Raw genomic sequence first — 19,722 nt, 5'->3', positions numbered from 1 at the left:
CAAAGCCAATTGAAAAATAGTCACACACAAATGAAATCTATACAGCTGTTGTCTAGGGATAAGGTCAGGAGAAATGGGAACAACTGTTTTACAAATGAGCTGCCCGCAGGATTCTGAGAGGTCACCATCCAGGCCTGCTGCAGGTAGTTCCATATTTCTGATGGTAGGTCCTGTGGAGGGACGTGTCTCCTGCTTCTCAGGGTCCCAGACACCATCTATATCATGGTATGCTGTCCCCAGCATTTAGGCATCTGGGGAACTGGAATTCCAATGCTGAATTGGTGTGTAGATTCCATGAAGGATACCTGTATGGGCAAACAACTACAAAAAAGCATCCCTAGCCTGTGTCTGAAAACAGCCCACAGAAAACCTAGGACTGAAATGGGGAGGAAGCAGGGAGGCGGTTAATTGCTCCCCTACTCCCCCTAGTGGAAGGATCAGCAACCTGCAGAAGGAACTCTCCGTGACCTTTCTGGGCTCTGCTGATTTTCATTTGGGAAAGCTGATATAAACAATTTCATTTTCAGCTGGGTATCATTCTACTCTTGTCTCTCAACAACACCCCCTCCCAAGCATGGGTGATTAATCAATCCTTTCTCTGGCCCCTCTTGGCAGGTGACCCACTGAGTATAGAGGGGACAATGGCTGAATGGAGTTTGTTTAAAAAACAAAACAAAACAAAAACCATTTGGCTACGTGAACAACAAAAGGCGAAGTTTAGTAAGAATGAGCCCTGAATATAAAGGTCGATGTCAAGGACCTGGCAACTTTGCGAAGAGATCATAATAATTACTGTTTCTCTTTCTTTCTTTCCTTCTTCTTTCCTTCTTTCCTTCTTTCCTTCTTTCCTTCTTTCCTTCTTTCCTTCTTTCCTTCTTTCCTTCTCAATTCTTCACAGAGTTAGAAAAAGCAATTAACAAATTCATCTGGAATAACAAAAAACCCAGGATAGCTAAAACTATTCTCAGCAACAAAAGAAATTCTGGGGGAATCAGTATCCCTGACCTCAAGCAATACTACAGAGCAATAGTGTTAAAAACTGCATGGTATTGGTACAGTGTCAGACAGGCAGATCAATGGAACAGGATTGAAGATCCAGAAATGAACCCACACACCTATGGCCACTTGATCCTCGACAAAGGGGCTGAAAACATCCAATGGAAAAAAGATAGCCTTTTCAACAAATGGTGCTGGTTCAACTGGAGGTCAGCATGCAGAAGAATGCGAATTGATCCATCCTTGTCTCCTTGTACTAAGCTCAAAACCATGCAGTTTTTAACACTATTGCTCTGTAGTATTGCTTGAGTTCAGGGATACTGATTTCTCCAGAATTACTTTTGTTGTTGAGAATAGTTTTAGCTATCCTGGGTTTTTTGTTATTCCAGATGAATTTGAGAACTGCTTTTTCTAACTCTGTGAGGAACTGAGTTGGGATTTTGATGGGGATTGCATTGAATCTGTAGATCGCTTTTGGCAAGATGGTCATTTTAACTATATTAATCATGCCAATACACGAGCAGGGCAGATTTTTTGTGTCACTTAGGTAGATTATCATATCATCTGCAAATAATGATAGTTTAACTTCTTCCTTTCCAATTGGTATTCCTCTGACCTCCTTATGTTGTCTAATTGCCCCAGCTAGTACCTCAAGAACAATATTGAAAAGATAAGGAGAAAGGGGGCAGCCCTGTGTAGTACCTGATTTTAGTGGGATTGCTTCAAGTTTCTCTCCATTTAGTTTGATGCTGGCTACCAGTTTGGTGTATATTGCTTTTACTATGTTTAAGTATGGGCCTTGAATTCCTGTTCTTTCCAAGACTTTAAGCATGAAAAGATGCTGAATTTTGTCAAATGCTTTTTCAGCATCCAATGAAATGACCATATGGTTTTTTTTTTGCTTTGAGTTTGTTTATGTAGTGGATTTCATTGATGGATTTCCATATATTGAACCAACCCTGCATCCCTGGGATAAAGCCTACTTGATCAAGGACACTTCTTGCTGGTCAAAGGAAAGATCCACCAAGAAGAACTATCAATTCTGAACATCTATGCACCAAATGCAAGGGTATTTAAAATCACTGGTCATGATGCTGCTAGAAGAACACAAAAAGGACACAAATGAATCTCTTAAAGAAATACAGGGGACCATGAATAAGCTAGAAACCCATATAATGGAAACACAGAAATCACTTAAAGAAATTCAGGAGAATAAGGCTCAAGAGATAGAAGCCAATAAAGAAGAAAAAAAACTTAAAGAAATGCAGGAGAACTTGAGTCAACAGGCAGAAGTCATGAAAGAGGAAACACAAACATCTCTTAAAGAATTAAAGGAAAACACAAACAAATAAATGATGGAACTGAACAAAACCATCCTGGATATAAAAACAGAAGTAGAAACAACTAAGAAATCACAAAGGGAGACACCTTTGGAGATAGAAAACCTTGAGAAGAAATCAGGGCCCATAGATGCAAATATCAACAACAGAATACAGAGATGGAAGAAAGAATCTCAGATGCCGACAATACCATAGAAACCATTGACTCAACAGTCAAAGAAAATGCAAAATGCAAAAAGCTTGTATCCCAGAACATCCAGGAAATCCAGGACACAATGAGAAGACCAAACTTAAGGATTATAGGTATAGATGAGAGTGAAGATTTACAGCTGAAATGGCCAGCAAATATCTTCAACAAAATTATGGAAGAAAACTTTCCCAACTTAAAGAGAGAGATGCCCATGAATATACAAGAAGCCTACAGAACTCCAAACAAACTGGACCTGAGCAGAAATACCTCCCATCACATAATAATTAAACCCCCAAATGCACTAAAGAAAGAAAGAATATTAAAGGCAGTAAAAGAAAAAGGCCAAGTAACATATAATGGAAGACCTATTAGAATCACACCAGACTTCTCACCAGAGACCATGAAAGCTAGAAGATCCTGGGCAGATCTCATGCATACTCTAAGAGAACACAAATGTCAGCCAAGACTACTATACCCAGCAAAACTCTCAGTCACCATAGATGAAGAAACCAAGATATTCCATGACAAAACCAAATTTACACAATATCTTTCCACAAACCCAGCTCTGCAAAGAATAATAGGAGGAAAACTCCAATACAAGGAGGGAAACTACACCTGGAAAAAGCAAGATAGTTAGTTACCTCCTTTCATCAAACCCAAAAGAAGATAACTACTCAAATATAATAATAACATCAAAAATGACAGAAAGTAATAATCACTATTCCTTAATATCTCGTAACATCAATGGACTCAATTCCCCAATAAAAAGACATAGACTAACAGACTGGATAAGGAAAGAGGACCCTACATTTTGCTGCATACAGGAGACACACCTCAATGTCAAAGACAAAAACTACCTTAGAGTAAAAGGCTGGAAGACAATTTTACAAGACAATGGTCTCAGGAAACGAGCCGGAGTAGCCATTCTAATATCAGATAAAATTGACTTTCAGCCTAAAGTCATCAAAAGAGACACAGAAGGACACTTCTTGCTGGTCAAAGGAAAAATCCACCAAGAAGAACTTTCAATCCTGAACATCTATGCCCCAAATGGAAGGGTACCCTCATTAGTAAAAGAAACATTACTAAAGCTCAAAGCACACATTGCACCTAACAAAATAATTGTGGATGCCTTCAACACTCCACTCTCCTCAATGGACCATCAGGAAAACAGAAACTAAACAAAGACACAGTAAAACTAATTGAAGCTTTGGACCAATTGGATTTGACTGATATTTATAGAACATTTCGCCCTAAAGTAAAATAATATACCTTTTTCTCAGCACCTCATGGTACCTTCTCCAAAATCGACCATATAATTGGGTCACAAGACAGACCTCAACAAATATAAGAAGATCGAACAAATCCCATGTCTCCTATCAGAGGAGTATGGAGTAAGAGTGGTTTTCAATAGCAACAAAAACAACAGAAAGCCCACATACACATGGAGGCTGAACAATACTCTACTCAAGGACACCTTCGCCAAAGAAGAAGTAAAGAAAGAAATCAGAGACTTTTTAGAATTTAATGAAAATGAAGGCACAACATACCCAAATCTTTGGGACACAATGAAAGCAGTGCTAAGAGGATAACTCATAGCTCTTCCAAAAAGAAAGGGGAGAGAGCAGCAGCTTAACAACACACCTGAAAGCCCTGTAACAAAAAGACGCTATTTCACCCAGGAGTAGAAGACAGGAAATTCTCAAACTCAGGGCTGAAATCAATCAAGTGGAAACAAAGAGAACCATACAAAGAATCAACGAGACCAGGGGCTTGTTCTTTGAGAAAATCAACAAGATAAATAAACACTTAGCCATATTGACCATAGGGCACAAAGAAAGTATCCAAATTAACAAAATTAGAAATGAAAAGGGAGATATTACAACAGAAACTGAGGAAATCCAAAAAATTATCAGATCTTACCACAAAAGCCTATACTCAACACAACTGGAGAATCCGGAGGAAATGGAAAATTTCCTAGACAGATAACAAATACCAAAACTAAATCAGGACCAAATAGATCATCTAAATAGTCCCATAACCCCTAAAGAAATAGAAGTGGTCATAGAAAGTCTTCCAACCAAAAAAAAGCACAGGACCAGATGGTTTCAGTGCAGAATTCTATCAGACCTTCAAAGAAGACCTAACACCAATACTCTTCAAACTATTCCACAAAATAGAAACAGACAGAACACTACCCAATTTCTTCTACGAAGCCACAATTACGCTGATACAAAAACCACACAAAGATCTAACAAAGAAAGAGAACTTCAGACCAATTTCCCTTATGAACATCGATGCAAAAATACTCAATAAAATTCTTGCCAACTGAATCCAAGAACACATAACAAACAATTATCTACCACCATACATTATTTAAGATTCTATAAAGCATGAAAGCATTTGGGTCAGGGTACTTTGAGAGCTCTCCATTCTTGTTGGAACCTTGTCTGTACAGAAGAAATCTGTGTGTGTACTTTTCTCAAGTCCGTCTCAAACCCAATCCCTAAGAAGGTAAAAATTAAAACATTTTAATCCCCTGTAAAATAAAATAAAATAAAATAAAAAGTTCTAGAAACTTTTTCACAACCTGATTTTGCATTTTCAAATGCTGAGTTTCAATTAATACCTGTCTGGCATCTGTTTTAGATATTGCTTTGTTTATAGAGGACATTTATCCATGTAAAAAGAAAGTAAAAATCTCTTTGGGGCTTTGCACTATCTTTGTGAATGACAAAGACACTTTCCTTTATCCCTCTGTCTTATCCCAGATTATTTCTTATTGATTATTTTATTTATTTATATTTCAAATGTTCCTCTCCTTCCCAGTTTTCCATCAACAAACCCCTATCCCATCCCCCTAACCCCCTGATCCTATGAGGCTCCCCCACCCATCCATCTCCTCCCACCTCACTACCCTAGCATTCCCCTAACAAAGGGCCTCCCCTCCTATTGATGCCAGACAAGGCAACCCTATGCTACAAAAGCAGCTGGAGCCATGGGTTCCTCCATGTACACTCCTTTGGTTAGAGGTTTAGTCCCTGAGAGTTTTGGGGAGCCTGGTTGGTTACTATTGTTCTTCCTATGGGGTTGCAAACCCCTTCAGCTCCTTCAGTCCTTCTCCTAACTCCTCCATTGGGGGATGTACTGGCTAGTTTTGTGTGTCAACTTGACACAGGCTGAAGTTATCACAGAGAAAGGAGCTTCAATTCAGGAAGTGCCTCCATGAGATCCAGCTGTGGGACATTTTCTCAATTACTGATCCGGGGGTGGGGGGAGGGCCCCTTGTGGGTGGTACCATCTCTGGGCTGGTATTTTTGGGTTCTATAAGAGAGCAGGTTGAGCAAGCTAGGGGGAACAAGTCAGTAAGAAACATCCCTCCATGGCCTCTGCATCAGCTCCTGCTTCCTGACCTGCTTGAGTTCCAGTCCTGACTTCCTTTAGTGATGAACAGCAGCGTGGAAGTATAAGCTGAATAAACCCTTTCCTCCTCAACTTGCTTCTTGGAGATGATATTTGTGCAGGAATTGAAACCCTGACTAAGACAGAGGGCCCCTGCTCAGTCTGATGGTTGTCTACTAGCATCCACATCTGTATTTGTAAGTTTCTGGGAGAGTCTCTCAGGGGACAGCCATACCAGGATTCTGTCCACAAGTGCTTCTTGGCATAAGGAACAGTGTCTGGGTTTGGTGTCTGCAGATGGGATGGATTCCTAGGTGGGGCAGTTCTTGGAGTGCCTTTCCTTCAGTCTCTGCTCCACTCTTTGTCTCTACATTTTCTTTAGACAGGAACAATTCTGGGTTAATATTTTTGAGATGGGTGAGTGACCCCTTCCCTCAACTGGGGCCTTTGCTGAACCTTTCCAAATGGTCTCTATGGGTTCTCTCTCCCATTTGTTGGGTATTTCAGCTAATGTCATCTCCCTTGGGTCTGGGGAGCCTCTTGCTATCCTGGCATTTGGGACTTTTTAGTGGTTACCCCCAGTTCCCCATCTCCCCCTACTACACAATTCAGTTAAAATTCCTGACCCACTGTCAGACTCTTAAAGCTATTAAAGTACATAGGATAATAAAAGAGTCATCAAACTGCATTTGCTGTCTTTAAGTCAGCAAAATGATGTTTGTTTAACAATTGTTCTTGTACAATGTTAACACCTTTAGACCTGTTACAATTTTCCATAATTGCAGCTCCTTCTCAGCAGCTTGTCAGCCATTGTAATTTAAAAGAAGCTTCCAGTATGGCAGCTGGTAAATCTTTCCAGTCTAGGAGGAGAACCCTGTTTTGGGTAGCCCAGGTATTTAGCATTTGTCTCACACAAGTGAGTATATTCCATAAGTTATAAGTGGTTCTTTAAAATCTCGTATTGTTAGGGTCTAAGAAACACTGAAAAATGATACCCCAGACTCAAATGCTATGCAAAGGCGAAGAGTATTTATTCAGCTGATTTTCCTGAATGTAGGGGTCTCCCTCTTTAGGAATGGAGACCCCTGATGGACTCACAGACCCCGCTTTGATTGACTTGGAGAAATCCAAGGAGTGGTATGTGCCCCTTTACCATGATTGGTTACCTATTTTATTATATTATTGCTTAGATCCTGGAGATTTACCAGAAGGTTGTTTACTCATTCCAGCTACCTATTCTGAATTCAAGCCAAATGGCAAGGTGTCCTCAGATTGGCTTCCCATGGCTATTGTTGGCTGACCACAGGTTTCTGGGTCTGGGTTCTCATTTCTGAGAAACAGGCACTAAGGCCCAGTCTTCCAAACTGCCAGTTTGTAACCTGTCATAGAGTCAGCCTGGCTCTGGCTAACTCAGTCCTCTCAGTATGTTGAGAGGATGCCAGGATAGTTGTTAATTTGTGCATTTTCACCATTTTTGCCCTCGTTTCTGAAAAAGTTAGTGGAGAAAGTTTCCCTTTCCTCAGTTTCATTCATGTAGCACTGTAGGTTCAACGGATTGTCTATCTTGATCCCCAATTTCATTAGGTACCATATGTTCAAAATTAAGCATTTCCTGTTCTAATTCCTGTCACTTATCTTTCAAGATATTATATTTTACATATTTTTTTCATGTTGTAAGTTATTTTCTTGTTGAATAACTATTTTTTCTTGTTATATAGTTATTTTTTCAAATGTTTTTGGGATATTTTCTCTTGTTCTACAATTATTATTTCAATTTTTTTTGAGAAGAAAAATATAAAAATTGAAAGTAGGGAGGGTTGTACCTGCTTGCAATCCCACTAGCCATAGAGGAGTTTTCATCTTTCACCACATCCTAGCTGTAACCTGAGTTTTTGATCTTGGCCATTCTGACTGGTATGAGGTACAATCTCAGGGTTGTTTTGAGTTACATTTCCCTGATGACTAAGGATGTTGAACATTCCTTTAGGTGCTTCTCAGCCATTCAGTATTCATGTTGAGAACTTTTAGTTTGGCTCTGTTCCCCATTTTTGATAAGGCTATTTGGTTCTCTGAAGTCTAACTTCTTGAGTTGTTTGTGTATATCAAATATTAGACTTCTATCAGACATAGGATTGGTAAAGATCTCTTCCTAATCTGTTGTTTGCCATTTTGTCCTATTGACAGTGTCCTTTAGTTACAGAAACTTTACAAGTTTATGAAGTCCCATGATCTTGGAGCATAAACCATTAATGTTCTGTACAGGAAATTTTCCCCATACCTATGTGTTTGAGGCTCTTCTGGTGGTTCCTCAGAAAAATAGACATAATTACTAACCAAGGACCCAGCTATATCACTCCTGGGTATATACCCAAAAGATGCTCCAAAATATAACAAGGACATATGCTCCACTATGTTCATAGCAGCATTATTTATAATACCCAGAACCTTGAAAATATCCAAATATCTTTCAACAGAGATACGGATTCAGAAAATGTGGTACATTTATGCAATGGAGTACTTACTACTCAGCTATTAAAAACAATGACTTCATGCAATTCTTAGGTAAATGGATGGAACTAGGAAATATCTTTCTGAGTGAGGTAACCCAATTACAAAAGCACATAGCTGGTACACATTCACTTATAAGTGGATATTAGCCTAAAATCTTGAAATACCTAAGATACTATTCATAGTCCACATGAAGCTCAAGAAGGAAGACCAAAGTATGGGTCCTTCAATTCTTCTGAGAAGGGGAATAAAATGCTCACAGGAGCAAATATGGAGATAAAGCATGGAGCAGCGACTGAACAAAAGGCCATCCAGAGAGTGTCCTGTCTGAGGATTCGTCCCATAAATAGTCACCAAACCCCAAAACTATTGTGGACACCAAGAAATGCTTGCCATCTTGACCAGCCTAAGACTCTTAACATGTATTAGTGTCTTTTAAAGTGCTGAATTAGCAAACTAATAGGAATAGGTACACCTCTCTTGTTGCCCTATCCCAAAGAACTAGAGAAGGGATGCTCACTAGAACATGCTCCACAGCAAGTCTCCTCTGGGACTCCTTTGATTGATCATTCTGCAGCATTGAGTAACAATGAGGAAGTTCCTTCACTGGTACCTAGTGACCCTTTCCTTCCTCCCACCAACATCTAAACTTTCCTCTGAACAACTTTTATTTTCCTGCTTCCAGGTCTTTCCTGGTACAAAAGCAAAATGGTAACAGATTTCTGTCTCTTCAAAGAATAGTCAGGGAGTAGGACATCTTCAACTCCAGAGACTTCTTTGTCCATTGCTCAATATTTTCATGATCTAAAACTTAAAAGTCATTTTGATAGATAATTTTGGATCACATATTAAGCATATATGTATTGTGAACAAAATTTATCCTTGTCTGATTTTTCTTAAACTATATTTTTCATGACAAGTTATATCAGTGTTGCAAAAACCAGCACATTGATGGACTTTCTTGAGTGGAGAAGGAATAATATAGGTAAAAGAAAGATAAAATAATGTTTTCTTTCAGCCTCAAGATCAATTTAAAGTAAATTTTCTGAGAGGACTGCTATTCTGGATGTAAAATGTTCTCATTATTGTTTCCTGAAAATTTCTGGTCTTCTTTACATACAATGACGTTTCTTGTCAACTCATATAAGATCTTGAAAATATGTTGTCAACATCTTCCCTATTTATAGAAAATTGTGTAAGACTATTAGATTCCACTGTGTGTTAGGATCATGGACATATCTAGTGGATAAAAATTAGCATTACATAAGTATGGGTGAGGGTGAATTAGTGAATTGAACTAGCATCCCAAATGACCCTTGACATCCCAGGCAGCAGACTGAATATATTTTATAAGGTTTAACTAAATGTATATATATATATATATATATATATATATATATATATATATATATATATATATACATTTAGTTAAACATACATATATATATATAAACTATTTTTCATTTTATTTTATAAGGAACATTGTATGTTTATTTAAAATGAATAATGAAACACGAAATGGTATCCAAAACTATTGTAAAATGTAAAAGAAACATTTTCATAGATGTTAGTCATACTTTATCTCTCCAGACTTGCTGTGTTGATATCTTGCTTTTTGCATTCTATAGCAAAATCCCTATATTAGCATCTGTATTTTGTTGCTTTTCTTGAGCAGTAACACTCCCAGCACTTGTAAGCAGTAAGACCTTCTTTTTACTGCACTGGGTCTAAGAAATTTGTTTCTTCCTTCTGACTTCAGTGATAATCCAAACTGGTAGAAGGTCAGTGTGCAACCATAAACAAGAAACATAAATGGGTCTACACAATTTATATGAATTAATAAATCTTGAGTTTGTGTAAAGCCTCATACCCTTCATAATCCTTGACTTACACTTTCCCTCTTTGGTTGTGTTGTATACAGGAATAGACCTAGGTTCAGCACACCAATAAGATGCTATAGACTTTTGGAACTATAAGTCCATAGATTTCTACATGCAGCTCTAATACACCTTTGGCTTAGTTATGGATAAATAGTTGAGCATATTCCACAGCAAGTATCCTAGGGGCCTAGCATGGCAAAAATGTGTTATGGATAAACCATAAATTATTGTCCTCAATTTTATTGCATCACTTTCTACTGAGGACATTCTGAAGATTATTTTTTTTCTAATAACTATAATAGGTTTCTGTGTTCCTACTTCAGTCTAGAGAATTATAGAAGCACAGGGAGATGCAAACCAAAGACTTTTTCATGTATGAAGTTATTATAGTGGTCTGATATAGACTGTTTCTCTTTCATGCATGTGTTAGTTTAAAACTCTATAAGTAATATATTTAGTGGACAAAGATCAATTTTAACCTTTATTTTTATTTATTTCATTAAATTCTAAGTGATGAAGTAGTAAAACATGACTATATTATTCTTGTTTCAATTTAGTGGTTTAAGAAAGAGAAGGGAAATTTGTTGTGTGAAATTTATTGGGTATATTTGATGTCCTGTTGCAAAATGTTTATACGTATAAAATATCCTCAGATAGTGCTCTGTTGGAACTTAAAGCTATTGCTGAGTTTAGAATATTACTTTCTCTCACTGTACTTTCATATCATTATTTCCAGTAATTTGCATTGAGTTCAAATGAGACCAATGATTTCTAGTGAGAACAGAGATGTCACATTTTCCCCTTTACTAATACTTCAGCAGAAATTGCAGAACTCGTGGCTGACTGCATTCCACTTCATGCACTAAAACGGTTCCAAAAGCACTGAGATCCAAGAGTTAGCACTTCACATGGTTTTGTTTAGGGGATCCCAAAGAAGACTAACTGCATGCAATGTGGCAACCAAAATTGCTTACAGAACTGTGTCACCTGAGACTTTGATAGTCATGGTTCTCTATCTTCTAGTCAACCATCAGGGATTGTGAAATTAAAGAACCTCTCCAAACACATTGTCTCTTTGGATACATTTGTAAGAAACTCATCAGTGTCTTTGATAATAATCAACAGGAAATTTTGAGAAATGTCTTTGGCTCCCAAAGGTAGCACCATTATCACAACTGTAGGTGATATGAAAATTGCAGTTCTGAAGGGAATGCAGGTCAAAGATCTTTGAAATGTTATCTAAGGACTGAGCTGACCCCTCTTCCATAGTGCTGGCCATCATGCCAGGAGCTGCACACTGAGTTGAAAGTTCTACAGATTGAAAAAATTCAGGTGAGATTCTTGTTTTTCATTGTCAGAAAGCAGTGAAATCATGGAAGAAAGGTCTGGTAAATTCCCAACTCTGAAAAATAGATTCTTGGTAGACACAGAACCCTTGGGACTTAGTTAATAATCAGGAAGACTTTGTAGGCTGTAGACCAAACTACTAAGGAGAAGTGATTGTCTCTGTCCTATACTAACTCTTATACTAACATATTATGTAGGAAATGTGTAACAAAATCCTTTCAGGCTGCCTATTGAAAAATGGAAAATCTAGTAGTACCTGATTTTGAAGGTGTTTTAGGATTATGTTAATTCCCTCATTTAGTTTTACATTTATTGCACACATAGAGTAATTTTGCAGTGTGGCAATCTAAAATTTTGAAAAATGACCGTGTGTTTGCAAATAAAACTTAGATATGGAATTAGGAAAATCATCTAATTCTACAAAGAAGCCAGGATTAGGACTTGCCAGAGAAGAAGCATTTATAGTCAGCACTACATCTCTGACTGGGCAGGAGCTTTATCTGTCCAAACAATCAGTAAGGTAGCTACTGAGACGGTTTTCCATCTTCAACTTGAGAATATTGTGCTAAAGTCAAGATGACAATGTCATTGTGAATCTGGTAGAATTCTGGTCTAGCATGAGTGCATTTTCTGTCATTTCCATTAGTTTCGTGATATTCTGAGTTCTCAGGCATCTGTCAATGGGTTTTCCACTTTTCATGACTGAAGTTTTCAAAATACAGAGCCTTATACACAGTTTAAACTTAGGTTGCACACATAGCCCATGATTACAGCATTCTTTTAATATGCAGTTTATAAGACTTCATATTTTACAGATAATATTTGCATATATATTTTCACTTATATGTCATTTACAATTCTTGATTTATTACTAATAGTTTGACTTGACCTGGGCCTTAATAAATAAATCTTTAAAACAGAAGTCCTTCTGTTTGTGGGAATTCTTTTTCTATGTGTAGGGGATTTTTATGTGCAGGTGAGTATGGACTTATGTGAGAGTGTGGAGTCATAATGAAATTTCAGTTGTGGTTCCTCAGACATTTTTTAATCTTGGTTTTTTTTTTTTTTTGAGACATGACCTCTTACTCACCTGAAATTCTCAGAATATATTATAAGTTTTTATAATTCTGCTCCAGGATTCTAACAGACTCTGCCCGATCCCTAGTGTTCAAATTATAATTGTAGGTTCACACTTCCAGATTTTTTAAAAACATAAAGTCCATATATTGTATATAAACTTATATTTTTATATTTGTACAAGAAATGATATTAGTTACTAAGTACAAAACTATTGGTATCCTTGAATGATTATAAACATTTGCACACTAACAAGCTCTTCAGAATTAAAAAGTAATTACATTAGCTGTTCCTATTTTAATCTTAAAAACAAAATGAAAATTTGAAGAAAATGATTTTAATGTTTCAATGAAAATTTTTGACACACTGTTTATGACCTTATTAAATAATAAAAATAAATTCTCACAATTTCAAATGCACTCATTTTCTAATTAATTTCATAAAAATTAATGTATGCTAGTAGAATTATTATTTTAAAATACTGGCTTTAAAATATTATGCTTCAACCAGAAGGGAAATTTTCTTCCACCACCCCCCCCACTGTATTCATTATATTTTGTGATGTGGCCAGTTCTTCAGATTTCTTTGTCTTTGTTTCTAAGAACATTACTTCACTTCTGCAAGCATCATTTCCACAACTGACTGAATGATATAATGCATCATGAATGTCAGAGCAGTATAACAGTATAACCCATTTCTCAGTTCAATTTTAAAATTGACAAATAGAGGTAAATGTAGTTTATAAATAAGAACCTAAAAATCTAGTTTATAAATAAAAACCTAAAAATATACACCTATGTATATTAGTGTACATAACTTTCTTTAATTAATTTATTTTTAAATTCATCTAAAAACTATTTAGGTCTTATCTTAATAAGACCTAAATAGTTTTAAAATCAAATGTGATTCTGTTTCTTTTCTTAACTTTTGTTTTCTCTCATACATTACATCTGGCACACAATTTCCAGTCCCTTCACTTCTCCATATCCTACCCTCACTTCTCTGGAAGAAAAAAAAGGTCATTCAGGGATCCTCTGAAAACACTGCTTAATAAGACATAAAAAGACTGTGCAAAAATCCTTAAATTATAGCTGGATGTGTCAACACAGTATGAGGAAAAGGGTCCACAATATCAGGCAAAATGGTCAGAGACATTCTCTATTCCCTTTTCTGAAAGTCCCACAAGCTACTATACTAAAACCCCAAATGTATATGTGAGGACATAGCTCTGACTCATACAGTTTCATACAGCCACATACATTCATGTCTGTGGCTTCAATTTCTGTGAGTACCTTTGAGCAGTTTAATTGATTCTGTTGCCTGTATTCCTCTTATGTTTTCCACCTTCTGAATCCTACAATCCTTCCACCCCCCTTTTCTGTTCAGCCATGCAGTGTCAGAAATGGGTTCCCACTTCTGGTATGGACCTCTAGTTTGACCAGTCATGGGTATGCTACTTGTATAGTTCTGTGCCACCATTGCCTCAGGATGTCTTGTAGGCAGGACAGATTGAATGATAAAATGTTTTGTGTTAGGTTGATGCCCTAGTACTACTGCTAGGAGAAGCCTTGCCTAATTACAGAAGATTTAGATTATTTTATGAGAATGTGTTTATTGAAATCAAGTCATAATTCTTCTAAGGCAAGAACTGAACTGTTTAGCTATCTCTATTGTACACTAGAGTCTTACGGAGAAGATGAAATCTTGCATGTTTTTTCTCTTCCTTGTATCATGTCTTCCTTCTCAACTCTTATTGAGGGTTCAGGTCCTTATATATTATTCTTAAAAAAAAAGATGCATTTCACTGCTACACATAGTCTTCAAGGTGGCTCAAAAACCTTGTCATTCCTGTGTTAAAACAAGTATGCCCATGAATTTGACTCTATATCTTCACTAATCATAATTGATAGTCACCTCACTATGAACATATAACTCAGAAAACTCAGCATTGTCTTCATCTTTCAACCTCAGGACTGATGCAAGATGATTGTTGTACATTCAAGACTATCCTGCATTATGGATCAGGATACACACATACACACATTCACCATACCACTAAAAATAAGACATCAATAGTATTTCTATCATTTAGGTGAATATGTCAAAAATGAAGTATTATTGAGTTATTAGTAGGAGTGGAAGTAATTAGAACTAGGTTCCTGTCTCTTCTAAGCATGGAAATTACAGAACACTGCCTCCATATTTGTAGTTGCATAATTTGATATCAGAGCAGGATCTCTTAAATTTTCTAGGTGGTTTTCAGTACATTTGAGTGTTAAGTGTTGGGAATATAGTTCTCATTTCATTTACATTGCTACATTGGATTAAACTGCATAAACATCAGTCAGTTGCTATACTGCTAAAGTACAGCTTTTAATCTCTTCGCTTTTATGTCATTCATTGCATGAAAATTCCGAATATTGCATATGGACTCTACTTCTTAAATGCTAGGTTTTTAAGATTAAAGTATGTACCTCTTACACCTTCTTTTTTCTTTAAATAATTAATTTTATTTATTCAATTTACATTCTGACTGCTGCCCCCATCCCTCCTCTCCTCCCAGTCCCTCCCATATAGATCCCTCCCCCTTTTGGGTACTACCCAGCCCTGGGATACTCACTAAGTTTATCCTCTCCCACTGAGGCTCAACCATGCAGTCTAGTTAGGCAAAGGGAAATCAAGGGCAGGAAACAGAGGCATCCCCTCCAATTGTTAGGGAACCTATATAAAGACCAAGCTGCACATTTGCTCCAAATATAACACAATTTCCTTATCACATATGTTGAAAAGGAAAAAGTAAAAATGAGGAATAATAAGTACAAAATGAATAAAATGAAATGTGAAGATGTGTTAGTCAATTGCATGGTTTAAATATTTATTGAGCAAGCAGAGAGACAAAAACTCAACTGCTATAACGTTATGATAAAGAAAACTGAAGAAATGTTGGGTAAGTTACCTTAAGTATTATGAAGGTGTTCAGAAAGTACCTTTTAATACACATACAGGCAAATATTTACTGGTGGAATTTTAGTATTTTTTTTCCATTTGCTTCAAAATAGTGTGGGAAGGCGAGCAATGGACAGCACAACATGACTCTTGATGGCTGATGGTGGGACTTGGTCCTGGATACAAAGTTCATTTTACTATTCTGTGTATTTCTTTTATTTGAATTTTTATTTATTTACATTTCAAAAGTTACCCCTTTTCCATTTTCTACTCCCAGAAACCTCCTATCCCATCTCCTCTCCTTCTGCTTCTATGAGGGCATGCCCCCACCCACCCACTCCGATCTCCCTACCCTAGCATTTCCCTACACTGGGGCATTGAACCTTCACAGAATATCATTCTAAGTGAGGTAACCCAATCACAAAAACACACACATGGTATGCACTCACTGATATGTGGATATTAGCCCAAAAGCTCAGAATACCCAAGATACAATTCACAGACCAAATGAAGCTCAAGAAGAGGGAATTCCAAAGTGTGAGTGCCTTGGTCCTCCTTAGAAGGAGTAACAAAATACTCACAGGAGCAAATGCGGAAACAAAGTGTGCAGCAGAGTCTGAAGGAAAGGCCATTCAGGGACTGCCCCACCTGGAGATCCATCCCATATAGTCACCAAATACAGACACTATTGTGGATGCCAAGAAGTGCTTGCTGACAGTAGCCTGATATAGCTGACTCCTAAGAGGCTCTGCCAGAGCCTGACATGTACAGAGGTGGATGCTCACAGTAAACCATTGAACTGATCATGGGATACCCAATGGAGAAATTAGAAAATGGACTGAAGGAGCTGAAGGGGTTTGTAACTCCATCGGAAGAATAAGAGTATCAACTAACCAGAGCTCCCAGGGTCTAAACCACCAGCCAAGGAGTACACATGGTGGGACCCATGCCTATAGCCTCATAAACCTTCTAACAATTTTTAATTTGGGAAATTAACTTGAGACATGTATAAAGCAATGAGAACTCCATAACCAGGATTCTTGTTTCATTGACATCTGTACCAAAATTTACTCTTTCATATGGTTTTTGCTTCACCTTTCTTTTTTGTTATTGAGTATCTTCTTCATTTACATTGCCAATGGTAAAACCTTTCCCAATTTCCCCCCTCCCAAAAGCCCCCTCCCCAATGATTCCCTACCCCTCCTCCCAACCTCGGCCTCCATGTATATGCCCCTTTACCCAACACACTGCCACCTCCCACCCTACTCCCCCCCGACCGTTTCCCTTTGTTGGGACCTCTATTGAGCCTTTACCTGACCATAGACCACTCCTCCCACTGATGCCCAACAAGGCATTCCTCTGCCACATTTTTGGCTGGAACTATGTGTACCCCTTGGTTGATGGTTCAGTCCCTGGGAATCTTGGGGTGTCTGAGTGTCAGAAGTCATTGTTCTTCCCATGGGGCTATATACCTCTTCTTGCTTCACCTTTCTACTGCTATTCAGATGCTAGGCGATACCAGATAATGGATTAGATAGAAACATTGTACTTTCTTCCATTATATATTCTATTTTGAGCATTATTCTTTTCTAACTAATTTCTGTTGGAATCATTTACTTGTTTTCTCTCCATTCTGTTAGGGACAATTCTTTATGCAGAATATGTGTCTGCAACCCACTCTTCTCATCCTAATTCTGTGTCACTATTTCTACACGTGTATGGGGAAAGTGATATTTCAAGAGTTAGCACTTAATGTAACATCTAATTTATCATTTCCATCTCATGGTTAGTACTACTAAATAAACTTAATCATAAAGAATAAAAAACATGTTCTTTCCTGGTCTAATACTTTCAGCTTTAATGTTAATATGAGAGTGTCTTTTCCAATAGATTTCTTCCTTGAAGAAGATGAAGAGAGATGGCTTCTGCAATGTAGGTGGGTTTGAAGAATTGAGCATTCTTTCATTTTGAGCTCACTTGTCATTTTTCCTACCAAGATAACTTTGCCCTCTCCCTAATACTGACATTTATAAAATGCATAATGGGAATTTACTCCATCAACATGTGCATTTGAAGACTTCAGCAGTTCACAATGGAATTCATTGAGTATTTCAATAACTGTAGGAGGTAGTACAGACAGCATTTTGTTCTGCTGACCACTTTGGGTTTTCAATCTTCAGATAATGTGATTCTTGTACATGTATGAAAACAGGTGCATAGAAACATTTAAGATAAAAAAATAATCATCATTTTGCTCTGAGAAGTATTTGGAGGCATATTTTGAAGTCAGTTTTTCTCAGTAACAATATGGATGCCAGGAATTTGGGAATAGGAATAATAATCCTATTACAGAGTACAGTTGGAATTCTAGGAAACATCTCTCTCCTTTCCTACTACTTGGTTATTTATTATAAGAAACACAAAGCAAAGCCCATGGATTTGATTATTATTCATCTGATCATAGTTAACATCTTGATCATTCTCTCTAAAGGAATGTCTAGCACAATGGCAACTTTTGGGTTGAAACTTTTCTTTAATGATTGGAGCTATCAATTTTTTATGTATGTTCTAAGAGTTTTCAGGAGCCTGTCCATTGTCACCATCTGCCTCTTGAGTATCTTCCAGAGCATCATCATCATCCCAAGAAACTCTTGTTGGAAGAATCTTAGAGTCACATCTCCAAAGGATATTAGTTTATGCATTTCTCTCTGCTGGGTCTTATACACCTTCATAAATGTTATTTTTCCTTTGTATGTGTCCATAACATTAAGTGGAAAAAATGTAACACAGGATACAAATTTCACACTCTATACTATTGTAGGATATGACAAAATCACAGTTTCCTTATATATAACTTTTGTTGTGTTTCCCGAAATTCTGTTTTCTGGTCTCATCACCTGGTCCAGTAGTTCAATGATTGTCATTCTGTACAGACACAAACAGCGAGTTCAATACATCCGCAGCACTCATGCTTTCCATAGAGGCTCCCCTGAAGCCAGAGCCACCCAGAACATCCTGCTCCTAGTTTCCTCCTTTCTGACTTTTTATATACTCTCTGCCATCTCACATGCTTACAGTGCTCTATTCCACAGTTCAAATTGGTGGCTGATGAATTTCACAACCATTATAACTTTATGTCTTCCCACTTCAAGCCCTTTTATACTTATGACTCAGTCATCACTTCTCTCCAAATTCTGTTTTCTCTGGGAAAAGTATACAAAATTTTAATACTTTTAGTGTTTTTGAAGAGTACAATTTCAAAAAAAAATACAGCTATGCTTTGTAGAAGACATTATAAAGGCAAATGCCTTTATAAGTTAAATCTTAATGGTTATTTAGGTTTCTTCAGCTGGTGAAACATTCACCCAAGATTAGAAAAATTGTGGTGATCTGGGGATTTTAACACTTTGATACATTTCACAACCCTTTTTGTCCAGGCTTCTTTGATGAGAACCTGCTCAATAGGTATTAGCAAATCTTCCCCACTTTTGTTATCAGGTGGACTGATAACTTAGCATACTGAATGCTCTGTACATGTCCTATATGTTCTACTTAATTTACTTCTTGGTCCCAAGACTATGTAATGAAAACTACCAATTAAGTGCTGGTAAATTTTTATAATAGGAAGCTTTGTACAGCTCACATATACTCTAGGACTTGAATAATTCAAGTAACTCTTACACTTGTACTCCATATCACCTTGCCTGCAGCTGCTCCAGAGGTATGAGTGCCTACCTGCCATGAGCTTTTTAATAGCTACACTATACCATGTGTCAAAGTAGAAATGATACTGCTTTTTTTTGTGTGTGTGTGTGTCAAGTAGTGATTTTTTTTTGGTTCATTAATTTTTTTATTTGATATATTTTTTTAATTACATTTCAAATGAATTCCCCTTTTCTAGCCCCCCACTCCCCAAAGGTTCCATAAGCCCTTCTTATATAGACTCAATGAAACCATGACTAAGCAAGAGTAAGGGTGTTGACCCAAGACTTGTTATTGGAGATTTACAGTATCTTGTTTACATGTTATGGCCCTC

The 19,722-nt window shown here is 37.2% G+C and overlaps 1 protein-coding gene across 1 annotated transcript; it reads left to right on the top strand.

Annotated features, from left to right (window-relative positions):
* The first annotated feature begins 17,948 nt into the window (after nt 1–17,948).
* On the top strand, nt 17,949–18,914 carry LOC127673774 (vomeronasal type-1 receptor 2-like). The gene has a single exon (XM_052169533.1). It carries the CDS (start codon nt 17,994–17,996, stop codon nt 18,912–18,914), a length of 921 nt encoding a protein of 306 aa, XP_052025493.1. The 5' UTR covers nt 17,949–17,993.
* Nucleotides 18,915–19,722: the final 808 nt, after the last annotated feature.

Source organism: Apodemus sylvaticus, chromosome 23 (genome assembly GCF_947179515.1).
Source record: "Apodemus sylvaticus chromosome 23, mApoSyl1.1, whole genome shotgun sequence".
NCBI lineage: Eukaryota > Metazoa > Chordata > Mammalia > Rodentia > Muridae > Apodemus > Apodemus sylvaticus.
The sequence above is the reverse complement of the archived record's forward strand: the minus strand, read 5'-3'. Positions and strand labels throughout refer to the sequence as shown.